Source organism: Cyprinodon variegatus, unplaced genomic scaffold, assembly GCF_000732505.1.
Source record: "Cyprinodon variegatus isolate N-32 unplaced genomic scaffold, C_variegatus-1.0 Scaffold58, whole genome shotgun sequence".
NCBI classification, from domain to species: Eukaryota; Metazoa; Chordata; class Actinopteri; order Cyprinodontiformes; family Cyprinodontidae; genus Cyprinodon; species Cyprinodon variegatus.
This window is the reverse complement of record NW_015150511.1, coordinates 307,929-323,138: the sequence shown is the minus strand read 5'-3', so window position 1 is coordinate 323,138 and position 15,210 is coordinate 307,929. Positions and strand designations below refer to the sequence as shown.

General features: G+C 42.7%; 2 protein-coding genes across 3 annotated transcripts; one reads left to right on the top strand and one right to left on the bottom strand.

Moving 5' to 3' along the window:
- Nucleotides 1–1,907: 1,907 nt before the first annotated feature.
- Nucleotides 1,908–8,538, bottom strand: LOC107082632 (serum response factor-like). 2 transcript variants are annotated; one of them, XM_015371413.1, is made up of 8 exons: nucleotides 7,715–8,538; nucleotides 7,200–7,469; nucleotides 6,927–7,113; nucleotides 6,619–6,768; nucleotides 5,136–5,246; nucleotides 4,874–5,002; nucleotides 4,711–4,790; nucleotides 1,908–2,581 (listed from the first exon to the last, which is right to left on the bottom strand). In XM_015371413.1, exons 1-8 carry the CDS (start codon nucleotides 8,105–8,107, stop codon nucleotides 2,489–2,491), a joined length of 1,413 nt encoding a protein of 470 aa, XP_015226899.1. In that variant the 5' UTR covers nucleotides 8,108–8,538; the 3' UTR covers nucleotides 1,908–2,488. The 2 variants fall into 2 exon arrangements, with proteins under 2 accessions (XP_015226899.1, XP_015226898.1); XM_015371412.1 differs by having other exon boundaries at nucleotides 4,874–5,059; nucleotides 7,715–8,107.
- A 1,836-nt stretch (nucleotides 8,539–10,374) lies between these two features.
- LOC107082673 (opsin-5-like) lies at nucleotides 10,375–14,566 on the top strand. The gene is made up of 6 exons (XM_015371459.1): nucleotides 10,375–10,504; nucleotides 10,971–11,176; nucleotides 13,322–13,421; nucleotides 13,517–13,621; nucleotides 13,701–13,924; nucleotides 13,998–14,566. Exons 1-6 carry the CDS (start codon nucleotides 10,375–10,377, stop codon nucleotides 14,499–14,501), a joined length of 1,269 nt encoding a protein of 422 aa, XP_015226945.1. The 3' UTR covers nucleotides 14,502–14,566.
- Nucleotides 14,567–15,210: the final 644 nt, after the last annotated feature.

The window sequence follows — 15,210 nt, the reverse complement described above, 5'->3', positions numbered from 1 at the left end:
CCTTCCCAAAATTACTTCAACGGAAGGTTTCCAGATGGATATGCGGAGCAAATCCATCTGGAAATGGCAGAGTCAGGTTAGGGGAAAAGTAGCCTAATAATAGAAACCATTGAAGTGATGAGGAAACTAGGTAAATGTGTTAGCATCGGTATTATAAGATTGATATTTAGGTTTCAGATTCACTCTGGTCTAAATGAAACAGCCAGGACTCCATGGAGTGAACTTTGTTCCATCATTTTTGTAAATCACAACTTTTGTAAATAGAAATATGAAAAAAAATGCAATCCAGTAATGATACTTTGAAATATTTTTCAACTTAAAAAAATGGGTTTGTTAGTTACTTGGCTATTTTCCCAGATATTTGTTTTTCTTTTTTTTTTTCAAAATTGTTATTCATATATTTAATTTATTTTCAAATTTCTAATTTTCAGTTATGTTTTATGAATTGCATTCTTTGCTATTTGGATTTGACAGATCGCATTCTCTGGGAGTGAAAACTTTTGAGCGAAAAGCTCTCCATTTACCAGTCGGTCTACTTTCCTACAATCATGAAATCTGGATCATGACCCAAAGATGAAATCCTAGATACAAACGGTGGAAATGAGATTTTTCTGCAGGGTGGCTGGGCTCTCCCTGAGAGATAGGGTGAGGAGCCCGATCATCTATGTAAATGGAAATATCTAGAGACATCCCATGAGTTAGCTCCTAAATATATTTGCTATCAACACATTGTGGAAAAACTCCAGTAAAGAACCTACTGTCGCACTCAGATGGCATGAGGCTCTGGTAAAGTCGTAAACAACATCTACATATCTCATAATACATTTATTTGATTGCACAGTTACATATATGTATTTCATGACACATTTTGGCCTCCATATACCTCAAGTATCACACAACAATTATTCATTTTTTTCACGACAGCTCACTTCGTGTTTCATGACGCTCTGTCCTGACCTCTATTTTGGGAACCTGTTTTTAAGTGTTGGCATATAATGTAATATCATTTATAAATAAATAATGAATAAAAAACTTTGCTTCAGATAAAGCTCTTAAATATTGCAATCATACAGGTGTGTAGAAGACACCCATCCTCACCACCTTCTAAAGAAACACCATAGAGAGCGTTCTGACCAGCTGTCTCACTGTGTGGTGTGGAGGCTGCAGCGCCTCAGACTGGAAGAAGGTAAGAAGAGTGGTGAGAACAGCAGAGAGGATCTTCGGGACTCCTCTTTCTTCCCTCCATTAAAGATATTTCATCCCAGTGTCGAGTCTATGACATCGTCAATGACCCCTCACACCCCCGCCATGGACCGTTCTCCCTGCTGCCCTCTGTAAGGAGACTTTGAAGCATCCAATGCAGGTCTAGCAGATTCCAGTACAGTTTCTCCCCCACTGCCATTAGACTGCTAGATGTTACATAAAATGGGTAATAAAAAAAAACAACCTGAATGTTGGAACTGTAACTATAAAGTCGTATGTTTACAGCACTTTTTTTTCCCATCAGTGTTTTTTTCACTGCTGCTTACCTTTATCAAGGCTGCACTTTAAAAAATGAAAAAAAAGTCTAGAGAGCAGTGCTAAGCGAAATCTATCTCTGTATACACTTTATGACAACATAAAATCTAAGTCTGTTTTTCAAATAAGAGAATCCGTGAGACGTGGGAAAAGTGAAAACGCTGTAGACGTGACCCTGACCTCTCTATCGGTACCTACAGAGCTAAATAAGTTGGGTAAAACTTGGCCAAATGCTTCAGAACACAGTGTCTGTTGGGACCTGAGCAGACCACGCTTTGGGTGCTTTTGGCTCGACAGGCTGGGCTGGTTGTTGCACCTCTCCAGATTGTTGATTCTTTCCCTCTGGTAACCATGGTTACAATACACCAGGCACAAGATGAATGTTCCAGATTGAATAAAAACTTTATTTCTTTTTATACAAACACCAACAGTCTTCGTAGAAACAAAGTTGTACGGGTCTGACCCGGTCAGCTGGAATTAGAGACATGTTCATCATCAGAACCATCCTGACTGGCGCTCCGTTCTGCAGAGGTGGAGTCTGTCACCAAACGGGGACACTGGGTCGGAAACTGATACCAGCTACTAGTTAAGTTCAGCCGTTATTAGGCCTCTGCACATCAGGCAGTTAGACGGTCCATGATTGCAAAGACTGACCCGGTTCAGTTCACTGATTCAGTTCTAATTTCAACTGGGCCCCAACTGGGTCCAGATCCATTAATTTGGAACGGTTTGTTGTCGTCCATCAGCAGTGTGTGAATAAAGTTGAGCTCATGTTCAGTTCTAGTAATCCCAATGACGTTTTCTTCTGCAATCTTCCCAGGAAGCGAGAGGCTTTTATTTTGAAAGCGTCCATTGATACTGGGTCCCACCAAAAAAAGATTCCTTCTCATTAAACATGTCCAGAGCATCGGGAAACGTCAACAGGTCTCAGCAGTCTGGTGATGGTGCCGTCTGTGGGGTCATGTGACCGTCAATCATCTTTGGATGGGTGGACGTCCATACTGACGACCTGGAGCTCTGTGAGGCTGCTGCTGCTGCTGCTGCTGGGCTGGCTGATCACCATCTGGACAGACAGACATCAGGCAGGGTTGGTTCTGGTCCAAATCAGGTTATAAATATGGTTTACTGAACATTTATCTAGGCAGGTTTATCCCGCTGTTTAGGGCTGGCCAATATGGCCTTAGGTCTTATCACAATATACTTGTGGTGCAATCTGATGTCGATAAAAAAAAAAAATCAATGACAAAAATACCTCATTGACCCTTTGAAGTTGTTCTTAGATGCTACAGCAATCGTAGCTCCACAATAAAAAACACTACTCTTGAATAAATATACAAATTTAAACTAGACATCTTGAGAACACAGGATGAATAAAGTTATTTATATTAAGCATGTGTAGTAACCACATTTAATTAAATTCTTAAAATTTGCCATGTCCAAATAGAAAGCTTTCTCAATTCAAATGTCTGATATTTGAATTGAGAAGAAAATAAAGAAGACAATTCCCTTTAAAGACCCCTCTTTCAGAGACATAGACAGGTATGGAGTATTACAGGCTAACAAAGAAACCAAACGACGAAGTGGCGGACCCGTTCATCTGGTTCAATTTGCATATTTCTGAGCCAAAACCAGGTTTTGTTTTTGGTCCTCTCAATAAAGCCTCGAACTCCACGCCATCCCTGACATTTTGAATTGAAAAAGCTTGCTGGACGGGAAGCCAAACGTCCTCAAACTTGTAAAAAAAAAAAGTCTAGTGGATTCTTTTTTTTTACTTTTTTGGAATGACTACAACATTGGATGACTGAGAATGTTCACCAGTAAATAAGAAATAAATTCTGTTTTATTGTTAAGACAATAAATCAAAATTGTTATCATGACTAGAAATCTAAAACTGAAATGAAAAACAATACGATAAATGGGTGATTTGCAGGAGAAGGATGGACCGATCGGTTTGGCTATTGCTATAATGCGGACTGCACTGGTCTGTCGTAGTGAAGAGAGAGCTGAGCAAAGGCAAAGCTCTCGATTTACCGGTCGGTCTATGTTCCTACACTCATCTATGGTCCTGAAAGCTGGATAATGACCGAACGAGAAACTGAATAACAGCTGCTGTAATGAGCTTTTTCTGCAGTATGGCAGGGCACTTCTTTAGCTGGGTCATCTGGGAGAGTCTCAGAGTAGAGCCACTTCTCCTCCACATCGAGAGGAGTCATCTGAGAAGGCTAGGACATCTTTTTCGGATGCCCCCTGGAAGCCTCTCTTGGGAGATATTCTGGACACCTTCCACCAGGATAGCCTCGTGAGACCATCCTGATCTCGCGAGCTTTCAAGGTTTCACTCGCTAATCAGTCTGGAGACTCTCCGTTGAAGAAAATTTGGAGCCGTTCACCAAACGAACGTCCAATCAGCGTTGGCTTTGAGGCGGGTTGAGGTGTGACGCAACGAGAAGCGCGACAGTTCAGTCTAAAGAACATGGCGGCTTCAGCCGATGAAACTAGCGTTAGCGTGGCTATCGAGCAAGTTTTATCGGAATTACAGAATATTTCTTCACTGAAAGAAGAGCAAAACACTGCTCTGGAGGCTTTTCTCAGAGGAAAAGATATTTTTGCTCTTCTCCTGACTGGTTTCGGCAAGAGTAGCCTGGCTGTTAGTACGTCATATGCTTCGTTGATCTGATTGGTTTATTTGGCCCGTCTATCACCAACATAGGCCAATCAGCTAACCAGTATTTTCGCCCCTTCCCAAAATTACTTCAACCGAAGGTTTCCAGATGGAAATGCGGAGCAAATCCATCTGGCGGAGTCAGGTTGCCACCAGGAGGCGGCGCAGGTGCTTCCTCCAACAGAGGTTGAGGAGGCTGTTCTTCAGAAACTCAACAGGTTCTGCTCTATCTTATAAATATGCGTAGATTTATACGGTGAAAGAAAAGTTTGCTTTTTTTCTAGAAGAAAGTATTTAATACAAATTACACAACATTATAAATAAATGTTTAGCCTTTGATTTTCTAAAAATATCTTCTAAATACAAAAGAACTCAGGTTATAAGAAAATGGCAGCTCATTAATTGATCATTGGCCAATCGATCAGATCCACTAACTTTGGAGGAATGGTTGAAAATGACTAATAATCAATAGGAGTCAACAAACGATCCTCACTACATGTAGAGGAAGGAGAATAAGCGAGGTTTAGCTACCGGGTGCAGCTGGACAGCAGAAACTGGAATCTGACCGGCGACTGGAGGAAGAGGAGTGAGGAAGACCTGCTGAACCGAACCTGTTCCACAGAAACCACAAACAAAGCAATCAAATATGAGGATGTTCTGGTTCTGATCCAATTCGAATGCCAAATGATGATACCTGGTTCATGTGACTGGCTGTGGCCGGGGGGGAAGGCGTTGAGGACAGCCAGACTGCGGTCCCCCAGAGAGGGTGCGGACGTGGCGTACATCACCGTGTGACCCCCGGGGTACATCATGTGACCTGCCACTGCGGAGGAGGAAGAGGAGGGGGAGGAAGAGGAGACGATGGTGACAGGGATGCTGGCTGCAAAGAGACACAGGAAGTGGATCAGAGCCGCCGTCAAAATAAAAGCCTTTGTCTTTGGAGGCAGTGGGTTCACCTGTGGAGGACGAGGAGGTGGAGCTTAGAGTGTCCACGCTGCTCTGATTGGATGCCTGCTGAATGCTGGGCTGAACCTGGATGGTCTGCAGCTGCTGAGAGACTCCGCCTCCTGCAGAACGGACAGAACCACACCTGAGCCCAGAAGGACCAGAACCAATAGAGGCTGAACGGGTCAGGAGTCTACATCTTCTTCTAACATCCCAAATAAAATGTACTTTTATTTATACTCTGCCCATTCAGAGATTTATTTTTTAAGTGTTGCCCCCTGCTGGTCAGGAGGAGAGATGGCTGTAAAGTGACTGTTGGATTAAAATCAAGCAGGTTTCCTCGGACAGAATTTAACCAACTGACAAACAAACTGAACCCAATTTCTTCAGAACTGGGACTCGTTGGAACTTGATGATCCAATCTGTTTAACACGTGAAAAAATACAACAAAAAAAATAATCAGCTTTAAAACACAGGAAAAAAGAAAGCTCAGAAAAATGTCGATCCACACTGATGGAGTTTGCTCTGTTAGGATATGAAGAACCAAAACTGTTGTTAAAAACCTGAATCTGATAATGTTCAAAACAGAACCAAGTTTGTCTGGGAAAGAAACCAAGACTTGGGTCCGAACCGGGCCACAGATTTTAATCAGAGGAAAAAAAATCTGGTTCCGTTTTCTCCAAATCGAAGCAGGAATAATGTTGGTGGTTCTGATCCAAACTCAGAAACACTTGGTCTGTGTTTATTTCCCTCTTAATGTCATCATGGCTTCACCTGATCGCAGCTGAACAGGTTTTGGTTGATATTACGTTTAGATCTAGAACTTTAAGACGCTTTGAAGGTATGAAGTGAATTTTATTCAATTTTAACAAAAATGAAAATTGAAGGAAAAAAATACAATCCAGTAATTAAACTTAGAAAAATGTCTTAATAATAAAACTTTTAAGACTTATTTTGCATCTTCTCAGATTGAAAAATAAATTTTATTTTTTGAAAATTACAAAGTTTTAGTTTTCAACTTTTTTTATCATTATTATTTTTATTTTATTTTTTTACAGGTGTTATATATTAATATGTTTTCTTCTTCAGATTCAATTACAAAAAGAGGATTCTATTCAATTTGCCTTTTCCAGATCAAATTCTCTTTATTTCTGAGCGGCTTTCCTCTGGAGTGAGAAGCAAAGATGTATTTCTGCATCTGCAACCCGTGTAGTGGAAATTATCTAAAAATACATAATCTGCCAAAAAAAAAAAACTGTTGAGAAGCTTAAGTTTATAAAAATTACATTTAAGATATAAAATGTGAAGTAAAATAATAATGAAAAAAATAAAAATCTAAGAAAACACCAACACCACTTTTTTTGATCAAAAACTTTAGTTTATGAATTGCGTTTTTTTTTTTTAATCTTAATTTATAAAACCTGTTCTTCAATTTTAATAACGGAACAAAATTCACTCCATATAGATGGAGCAGGGGGCGGAGCTTGTTCTGACCTGTCAGCGACAAAGCGGCGGGGAGGCGGAGCAATGTGGTCGGAGCCTGAAGCGTGGCCGTGGGGGCCGGCGAGGGGCCCTGCAGGGTCACAGGTTGGCCCTGCAGCTGACTGAGGGGGATGGAGTGGGCACCAGGGGCCAGCTGGGCACCTGTGGACAGGTGAAAGGAGGGGGCGGAGCTACAGATCAGTGAGAATATGAACAGCAGAGAGCAGAACAAGAACGGTGCTGTGCAGACAGGTTCTTCCCAACAGGTGGAGCAGGAAGTTGAACCACCCTACGTCCATGTGAGGACCAGGGAACCCCACCTGACATCAAGGTGATCCCTCCAGGCAGCACCACACCTGCTGAGGTCTTCAGCACCGTCCCGTTGCTGGAGGAGGCAGGCGGCTGCCAGGAGGACGTGCTGGTCTGCATCTGCAGGGTTGCTGATGAAGAGGAGGCTGGCTGTGGCTGCATGGAGACGGGAAGGCTGAAGGTCGGTTTGGCCAGATCCTGCAGACACAAGAGCAGACGACATGAAGAAGACCCGATACGCCCTGAACAGAACCCTCAGGGATCCCCCGTCTCCCCACTGGTACCTTTGGACCTTCCGGGCTGCTGTCCGTCTCCACCACCTGGTAGGTGAGGTCAGTCTCCTCGAAGCCTGTGGCGCTCATCCTTTGGTCAGTGGATGGGTCTGAGCGGGGCGGGGAGTCCGGAGAGTTCAGGCAGGTCTGGATCAGAGCCTTTCCCGTCTCAGACGTGATCATGGGCTGCAGCTTCCGGGTGGCAAATGTGTAAACGTGGCCCGTCTCGCTGGCGACCAGCAGCAGCACCTGCGTTCCTGTCAGGGTGGAAAGCTCGTACGCCTGCAGGACCAGAACAGAACCACTTAGATGGGAAAGACCTGCTGCTTCTATTCACAACTTTCTACTATGAGCCACTGCTGCTCAGATCTATTTTCTGATCCCTTCACAGCTGAAACCACAAAGAGGGTGTCCCTATTGGGACCTTCCCTGTCTGCTTGTCTCAGACCAGCATGCAGGAGCTAAGCTCACTGATCCAGGACGGTCTGGGTCCAGTTTCCTGCAGTAGGTCTTCCTGTCACACTCACCTTCTTCATGATCCCAGTCTTCCTCTTGCTGAAGGTCGTGTACCTCCTCAGTTTGTTGTCTATGAACTCCATCTTGATCTTGACCCTGCCACGGGTCTTCTTCCCGGGTTTTGCTCCAGAAACCGCGAGGTTTCCGCTGCTGCAGGCCCGGTTCGGCCCCCCGGAGGTCTGACCGTCCTCACTTCTCTCCCGCTTCACGCCCCTTCTGTCCCCTCCGGCGTCCTCATCGTCGCCGGAGTCAGAGTCCTGATCCGAGCCGCTGTAAACCACCTCGGTGCTGTACTCCTGGTCTGCCTCCGTCCCGTGCCCAGCGCCCGGTTTGGGTCCCGCGGTGCTGATCGGAAGGCTGCCTAACCCGTTGCCTGCGCTCCCAGACCCAGTTCTGGTCGCCATCACGGCGATCGACCGCCCTCCTCCCCGAGACACAACACCCCTGGAGCAGCGTACTGACCAGGTAGCCTCCGGAGCTCCAAGGTCGGACAGATATCAGTAGATTTCCCCCGGATTACAGAGCATTCCGAATGGAAAGACGTCAGGAGACCTACTGGGCTTTAAAACTCACATTCCGGACAGACTGGGTTAGCTTCACCGGGGCTCGAAGCTCTCAGACCGGACAGAGATGGGTTAGCTTCCCTGGGGTCAGAGTACCGAGAGCGGACTGAGAGAGGTTAGCTTCCCGGCGGTCAGGGCTTCCAGACTGGACACACGTCGCACATAACGCCGCTAGTAGTGCGATAGAGAGGCCGCATCAATCAACGATCAAAAGCCCCGACTCCAAAATCTTCCTCTTCTTCTTCTTCTCGTCTCCTCTATCCTCTTCTTTTGGAATTTGACAGCCAGTTAGCAAAACAACTTAAACTGCACTTACCGCCATCTACCGGACCGGAGTATGCACGTCATTCAAAATCAAGGAAATTAAATTATGGTTAAATTACCCAGAATTTTTAAGATTTTTGGTGAAATTATTCCTTGTAGTTTATATTAGATTCCAACAATTCTTATATTATAATAAAAATACATTTCCCTTATTACCTAGGCCTACTTTTAAGATTTGTTATTTTATTTTTATTAAACCTTTATTTAACCAGGGGAAAAAAAAAATCCCATTGAGATTAAAAACCCCTTTTTTCAAGGGAGTCCTAGCCAGGAGGCAGCAAAGTTGCATAATAAAAAGAGATACATAAAAATAAAAGACAAGTGCATAAAAAACATATCAAGTAAAACAATTACAGATCATTACAGCTGCTTCAAATTCTTTCACCTTTAACTTATAAGCATTTAAAGATAAAAACTCAGTCAACTTCCAGTTTCTTTGTAAAAATATAAACTGAACTTATAAAACATGAAAATAAAATACTATTATGAAAATACAATCTAAAAAAAATGTAAATATGTATTATATTTGTCGTGGTTTTGGTTTTGTTTAAGTTTTATCTTTGAGTTTTTATTGGTTTAATTTCCATTTTGTGTTATTCTAGTTATTTTTGATTGTATGTGAGTTCTTAGATATTTCTTGTTTGCCCTCTGTTGCCCTCCTGTGTCAGTCTCCTTTTCTCTAGCTCCTTTCTAGACTCCTCTGCTCCCAATCTGCTGATCATCAGCCTGATCTTTGTTTCTCTCCCCCATATATGCACCTCCTGCTCAATCACTGTGGCTGGTGTGTTGTCATTTCTTTGCCCCCTTGTTGTGAATATTCCTGGTTCTCAGTTATTTTTTGGGGGGATTTTGTGTATTTATGTTTGTGGATTTTTGCTCCTGTTACCCTTTTTGTTATTAAATCCCTAAGAAACCACTTCAGGTTCAGTCTCTGCGTTTGGGTCCTCTTCAAACCTCTACCCAATGACTCGGTACAGGTTAAATCAGACCACTGCCTGCTTTTAAAGGGTCTGGAGCCCCCCTCAGAGAGCGCCCCCACTCAGCTACTGACAGAGGAGCAGCAGCTCTACCTGACCATCCTCCAGCTCAGTAATCTTAAAGGTCAGAGGTCAGACAGCTGAAGATCATCAGTTGAAAGCTGGATTAGAATCCAGTTCTTAGGATTTAGAAAGTGAGCTGATTTCAGATCAGCTGCAGAATCAAACGTCTTTGTTGAGTTTTTATCTGTTGACCAAAGAGCCAATCATCTGATAAAAGCAGCATCAGTGTGATGTCCGGCTGGACTGGACAGTGAAATTATTTATTTGTGATCAAGTTGGATCCATTCTGAGGAAATCCAAAATCTGATTATGATTTAACAAGCAAGCTCTATGCATATGAAGGCCATCAGTGGAGCAACTGTTGTGGAAACCATCAAATTGAGTCGCATGAGGCCAGAAGCAGCTTATCTGCAGCTGAGAGGACACAGTTAGGCAAGCTCAGCAGGAGGGACAGATCTGCCCCAGTGTGTCCTCTGGACACAGTGCAGGAAGCACTGTTGGACAAAGACTCCCAAGCCACCAACGGTCAATAAGTAAACAAGACAACCAGTATTTAGACGCTCAGAGATCAGTTTCCACGGCAACCTGACCTATGACCTGCCCCTGCTGGTTGATGGTTCCATGCCAGCTCTCCTGCTGCTGATCTGACTGTGAACCAGGATCAGACTCTATATTTACCTCTGATTATCAGTGGAGACGTCAAACGTTCCTCAGTGAACCTCCAGACTCCACAGGACTAACAGCATGTCTCTGACCAGCGCAGCGGTACATGGGCCCTCCTGGAAGAATCATAGCTTCGGCATGGAGGGGGGAAGAGACCCCCCCCTCTCCGACCAGGGAGAGACTATCATTGGAATCTACCTCCTGCTGCTTGGTGGGTACAGGACGGTAGGGGATAGATTAGGACAGGGTGGTAGTCCAAACTGCTCTGTGAGTTTGTCTGTTTTGTTCTGGGACAGATTAAGCCAAACCTTTCATTACAAGATAACCTTCAAGCAGACATGGGCAATGTGGAGTCAACAAGTCATCTCCATGTCATGTATTGGTTCTACCCAGCCAATTAACCAGGTGAGTCCAATCTGCACAGGTTAATTCACGGTGAAGACTGGACTCACCTGCTTCAGTGGCTGGGTAGAAACAATACATGACATGGAGATGACTTGTTGACTCCACATTGCCCATGTCTGCCTTCAAGTGTAAAGAGAAATCTGCAGCATCAGTCAAACTTTATTTTTTTCCTCTAGACCTCCTCAGATGACCCTGTGTGTAAGCTTGGCTTCATATTCAGAAGCAGAGCAATGAATATCAAAAAGTGAGCCACCACTGTCCTCTCTCTGCAGGATGGACTTCCTGGTTTGGAAACAGCATCGTCCTCTTCGTTCTCTACAGACAGCGAGCTTCGCTTCAGCCCACTGACTACCTGACCTTCAACCTGGCCATTTCTGATGCCAGCATTTCTGTTTTTGGCTACTCTAGAGGCATCATAGAGATCTTCAACGTTTTCCAGGACAGCAGCTACTTCATATCCTCCATTTGGACCTGCCAGGTACTCACAGGTAGTTTTTGCTGGGCTTAAATTGAAAGGACTTACCTGTACCATAGTAAAGAAAAAGGTTTTTATCCATACAATGCAGTGGTGGGGATGGCTCATCTGTTTATTTGCTGTTAAGTAGGTCACTGGTGTTCCGACAAATAGTAATACTAAACATTAGTCACTTTGATGATAACTTATGGTTTGTTGTTCTATCATACATAAACTAAACATGTATTTATGGACCTAAAACCTCAGTAAGTAAGTAATTAGAACATGGTTACCTGGATCTCTGCATACTAAGATTCCCTTCTACTGGGGTGACGTGGAAAAGCATTCACCTGTGCTGAGCTAGAAAAGACTCACCTTTAAGGGGCTGACATTGAAATGATTCATCTGTGCTTTTGATGAAGTAGAAAGGACTCGCCTGTATTGGGCTAAAGTAAAGACAACTCATCGGTACTGGGCTGCCATAGTAGGAATTCACCTATACTGCTCTGATGTAGAAAGAACATGTCTGTATTGGGTTGACAAAGAAAGAACTCACGTGTACTATGCTGAAATATAAAGTACTCACATGCGCTGTCCAGGAGTAAAAAAGACTAAGTACCCTTCTTACCTTACTTGAAAAGTTAATGACTCAGAATAAATCAAGGAAGGGCATCATCTCAGACTTTTACAATGTGCTGATCTCTAACTCACTAGAGAACTCAAATAATAAGCTTATGAACTGGAACTTGGACCTATCAGCAAACATTAGTGAACAGGATTGGGAAAAAGTTTGCATTAAAACTCACACAATGTCCATAAACAGCCATCTTAGGATTCTACAATTTAAATGGCTAATGCGTGTCTATGTTACACCTGTACATTTAAATAAATACAACAATAACATCCCAGATATTTGTGTAAAATGTAATTCTAAAGGGACTCTAATACACTGCATGTGGGAATGCAAACAACTTAAAGCATTTTGGACAGAGGTGAAAGATATAATTGAAAAAATTATTTTAAAACAAGTCTCACTGGATCCTAAATTGTTCCTGTTAGCCTTATACTCTAGGGAACATAACTTTAGTAAATCAGAATGTGCTTTTATAGATATAAGCTCGTTAGTTGCAAAAAAATGCATTGCTTTAGCTTGTAAGAATATCAGTAGACCTAACGCCACTCAGTGGTTAAAACAGATGTCTAATTTGCCACTAGAAAGAATAACATATCCAAACGGTATCTTTTCGAGAGGATATGGGGGCCTTTCATTAATTTTTATAAGGACTTAAACTTGACTGAAGGTGTGTTTGAATTATAATTGACTGGAACCTGTGGTGTGCCATGTTGTATAGATATGTATATCCATATCTGACCAATTAGTACTTTCTTACTTACCCCCGTTTTTTGAGAAGCTGTGTGTGTTTGTGTTTTTTTTTTCTCTGAGTTGAGTAAAATAATTGCTGCCATGTCATAACTACAAACAGAACTTGTTCAGATAATGACATGTTTGTATTTTCAAAATGAAAAATCTCAATAAAAATATATTGTTAAAAAAAAAAAGACTCAGTAAGAGGGACTCACCACTGATCTCTATTTATTTACTGGATTGCTGATAGGCCGCCATCTTGGTACTCCCCACTTTCACAGATTCGTGCCATAAAAATGCCTGTAATGTAATTACCATAACAATGTAATCAAAACATGTATATTACATATATATCCTCAATTTAGCACTTTTGGCACATCATCAGATAGTGTGTCTGTGTAATATTCCTAATATCTGACTACAGTCTTATTATGCTCCATTAACACATGAATTTTGTTGTGATGGATTTGTATATGTTATATTACATGATTTATAGACTTCATGCTGAATATGAAATGTGATGTGCCTATTTTTACCATAAATTACCGTAATCTACTGATTCTATGAAACAGTAAATGTGTGACATTATTTTAAAAGTCTTAAACCCCGCTAAAAATGAGAAAATTATCGTTGTACGATGCTGTAGCGCACCTATTGTTTACTTTCCCATCGGTCTAACTAGAGAGTACCAGTTTGGCGGCTGGTGACATCACAGCACTGTGTAATACCACCGGCCTTTTAGAAATCCATTAAATAAATGAGATCAGTGGGACTAATCTGTACTGTACTGTTTGTCTCTTCAGGTGGATGGTTTCTTCACATTAGTGTTTGGTCTGAGCAGCATCTTTACGCTGACAGTGATTAGCATCACCCGCTACATCAAAGGATGCCACCCACACAGAGGTATGATTCACACTAAACTTATCTCCATTCATTTACAAGCAACGCCTTGCAGGTAATATCAGTCCTGAATCTACAGCTTCATCTGTTTTTTTCAGCACATCATATTACCCGGACCAGTGTATCGATCTGTCTGCTCCTCCTCTGGGTCGCCGCTGGGTTCTGGTCTGGAGCTCCAGTGCTTGGCTGGGGTAGCTACACAGGTAGGAAACCTGGTTCCAATACAGTACAACTCAGTGAGCTCTGATCCTGCCTTTTACCTTTGCGATTGCTGCTCTGCAGATCGGGGGTACGGTACCTGTGAGATTGACTGGTCCAAAGCCAGCTATTCAAGCATCTACAGGTCCTACATCATCTCCATCTTCATTTTCTGCTTCTTCACGCCTGTGCTCATCATGCTCTTTTGCTATGTGTCTATCATCAACACGGTGAAGAGAGGCAATGCCCTCTCTGCTGACGGAGACCTGACAGACCGTCAGAGGAAGATTGAGAGAGACGTAACAATTGTGAGTTTTTATCTGTCTCATCAGGCCCAGAGTCTTCAAAGATTGGTAGAACTTTTTCTTGTTCCTTCTTCAGGTTTCCATTGTGATTTGCACAGCCTTCATCTTGGCCTGGTCCCCATATGCAGTGGTCTCCATGTGGTCTGCCTGTGGTTTTCATGTGCCTAACCTGACCAGTATCTTCACCCGGCTCTTCGCCAAGTCTGCCAGCTTCTACAACCCTCTGATCTACTTTGGTCTCAGTTCCAAATTCCGCAAAGATGTAGCCATCCTGCTTCCCTGCACCCAAAATGGCAAAGATGCCGTTAGGCTCAAGCGCTTCAAGCCAAAGCCCGACGCTCATGGACACCGTGGTGGAGGAGAAGGAAGAGCCAGACTCAAAGGTCCTCTGAACCTCTCAGTGAAAAAGTACTCGCCGATGAAGGAGACCCCTCAGGCTACTACCCCAGACCCTGCAAAGGAAACCACACTGCCTTGTCCATTACCTGGGACAATAAAACCCAGCCCAGAGGAGGTGTACTTCATCAACATGCCCCTTCCATCTGAGGCCAGCTCTGAGTTTGAATGTGTCAGACTCTAACAGCAAAGTCACAGACTCTGCAGCTAAAAGCAGATTATTATAAACTCTAAAAAGATACTTTCTGTCTTGTGACACAACGTGAAATCAAACTGAAGTTCCTCAGTAATCCCATTAAACTTTATATGTCATAGCAGTTGATTTTGGGTCTTTTAGTTCACTGTAAACAGAAATCAGAATAAAATTAAAACTTAAAAATGGCAAAAGGCAGACAGTTCAACAACTTCTCAAAATCTCTAAAGAGACTTCCATTTTCTGTTTGTGCTGCTGTTCTTTTCTAGGAGAGCTGTTGTATTCTTTTTTTTTTTAGAGTGTAGGTTTCAAAGGAGCAGTCACTTTACAAAATATCCTTACAAATATTGCTGAAATCATTCAGGAGTGGCCTCCGTAGTACAGAATCCCCTGAAAGGGAAAAATAGGGTCTGTGAAATTAAAATTGCAATACAGCTTAGTATTGATCAGAGGAGGAGAGCGAACAGCAGCCTGTGGGCCAGGAACCAGAAGGAAAACAATAAACTCAAATATAACTGGGAAATTATCAGACAGATAAAAAACACATCATAGCTGAAAATTCAAAATAGGTTCACAGTGTGTCTATGCTCATCTTAGTAAGTTAAAAGAGCTAAACTAGCTTAAAGTCTTCGGGAAGTCATATTTAAATGTAAAATCATTCTGGCTTAAACATGCATATAAATGTACTCTTTATCAGACT

What these genes read in the sequence shown, in the direction of transcription:
- LOC107082673 (XM_015371459.1), top strand. Translation starts at nt 10,375, where the DNA reads ATGTCTCTGACCAGCGCAGCGGTACATGGGCCCTCCTGGAAGAATCAT. An exon ending in AATCTACCTCCTGCTGCTTG is followed by an intron (nt 10,505 to 10,970) that starts GTGGGTACAGGA and finishes CTCTCTCTGCAG; the next exon opens with GATGGACTTCCTGGTTTGGA. An exon ending in CCTCCATTTGGACCTGCCAG is followed by an intron (nt 11,177 to 13,321) that starts GTACTCACAGGT and finishes TTGTCTCTTCAG; the next exon opens with GTGGATGGTTTCTTCACATT.
- LOC107082632 (XM_015371412.1), bottom strand. Translation starts at nt 8,107, where the DNA reads ATGGCGACCAGAACTGGGTCTGGGAGCGCAGGCAACGGGTTAGGCAGC. An exon ending in AGACTGGGATCATGAAGAAG is followed by an intron (nt 7,470 to 7,714) that starts GTGAGTGTGACA and finishes CTGGTCCTGCAG; the next exon opens with GCGTACGAGCTTTCCACCCT. An exon ending in CAGCCAGTCACATGAACCAG is followed by an intron (nt 4,791 to 4,873) that starts GTATCATCATTT and finishes TCTGTGGAACAG; the next exon opens with GTTCGGTTCAGCAGGTCTTC.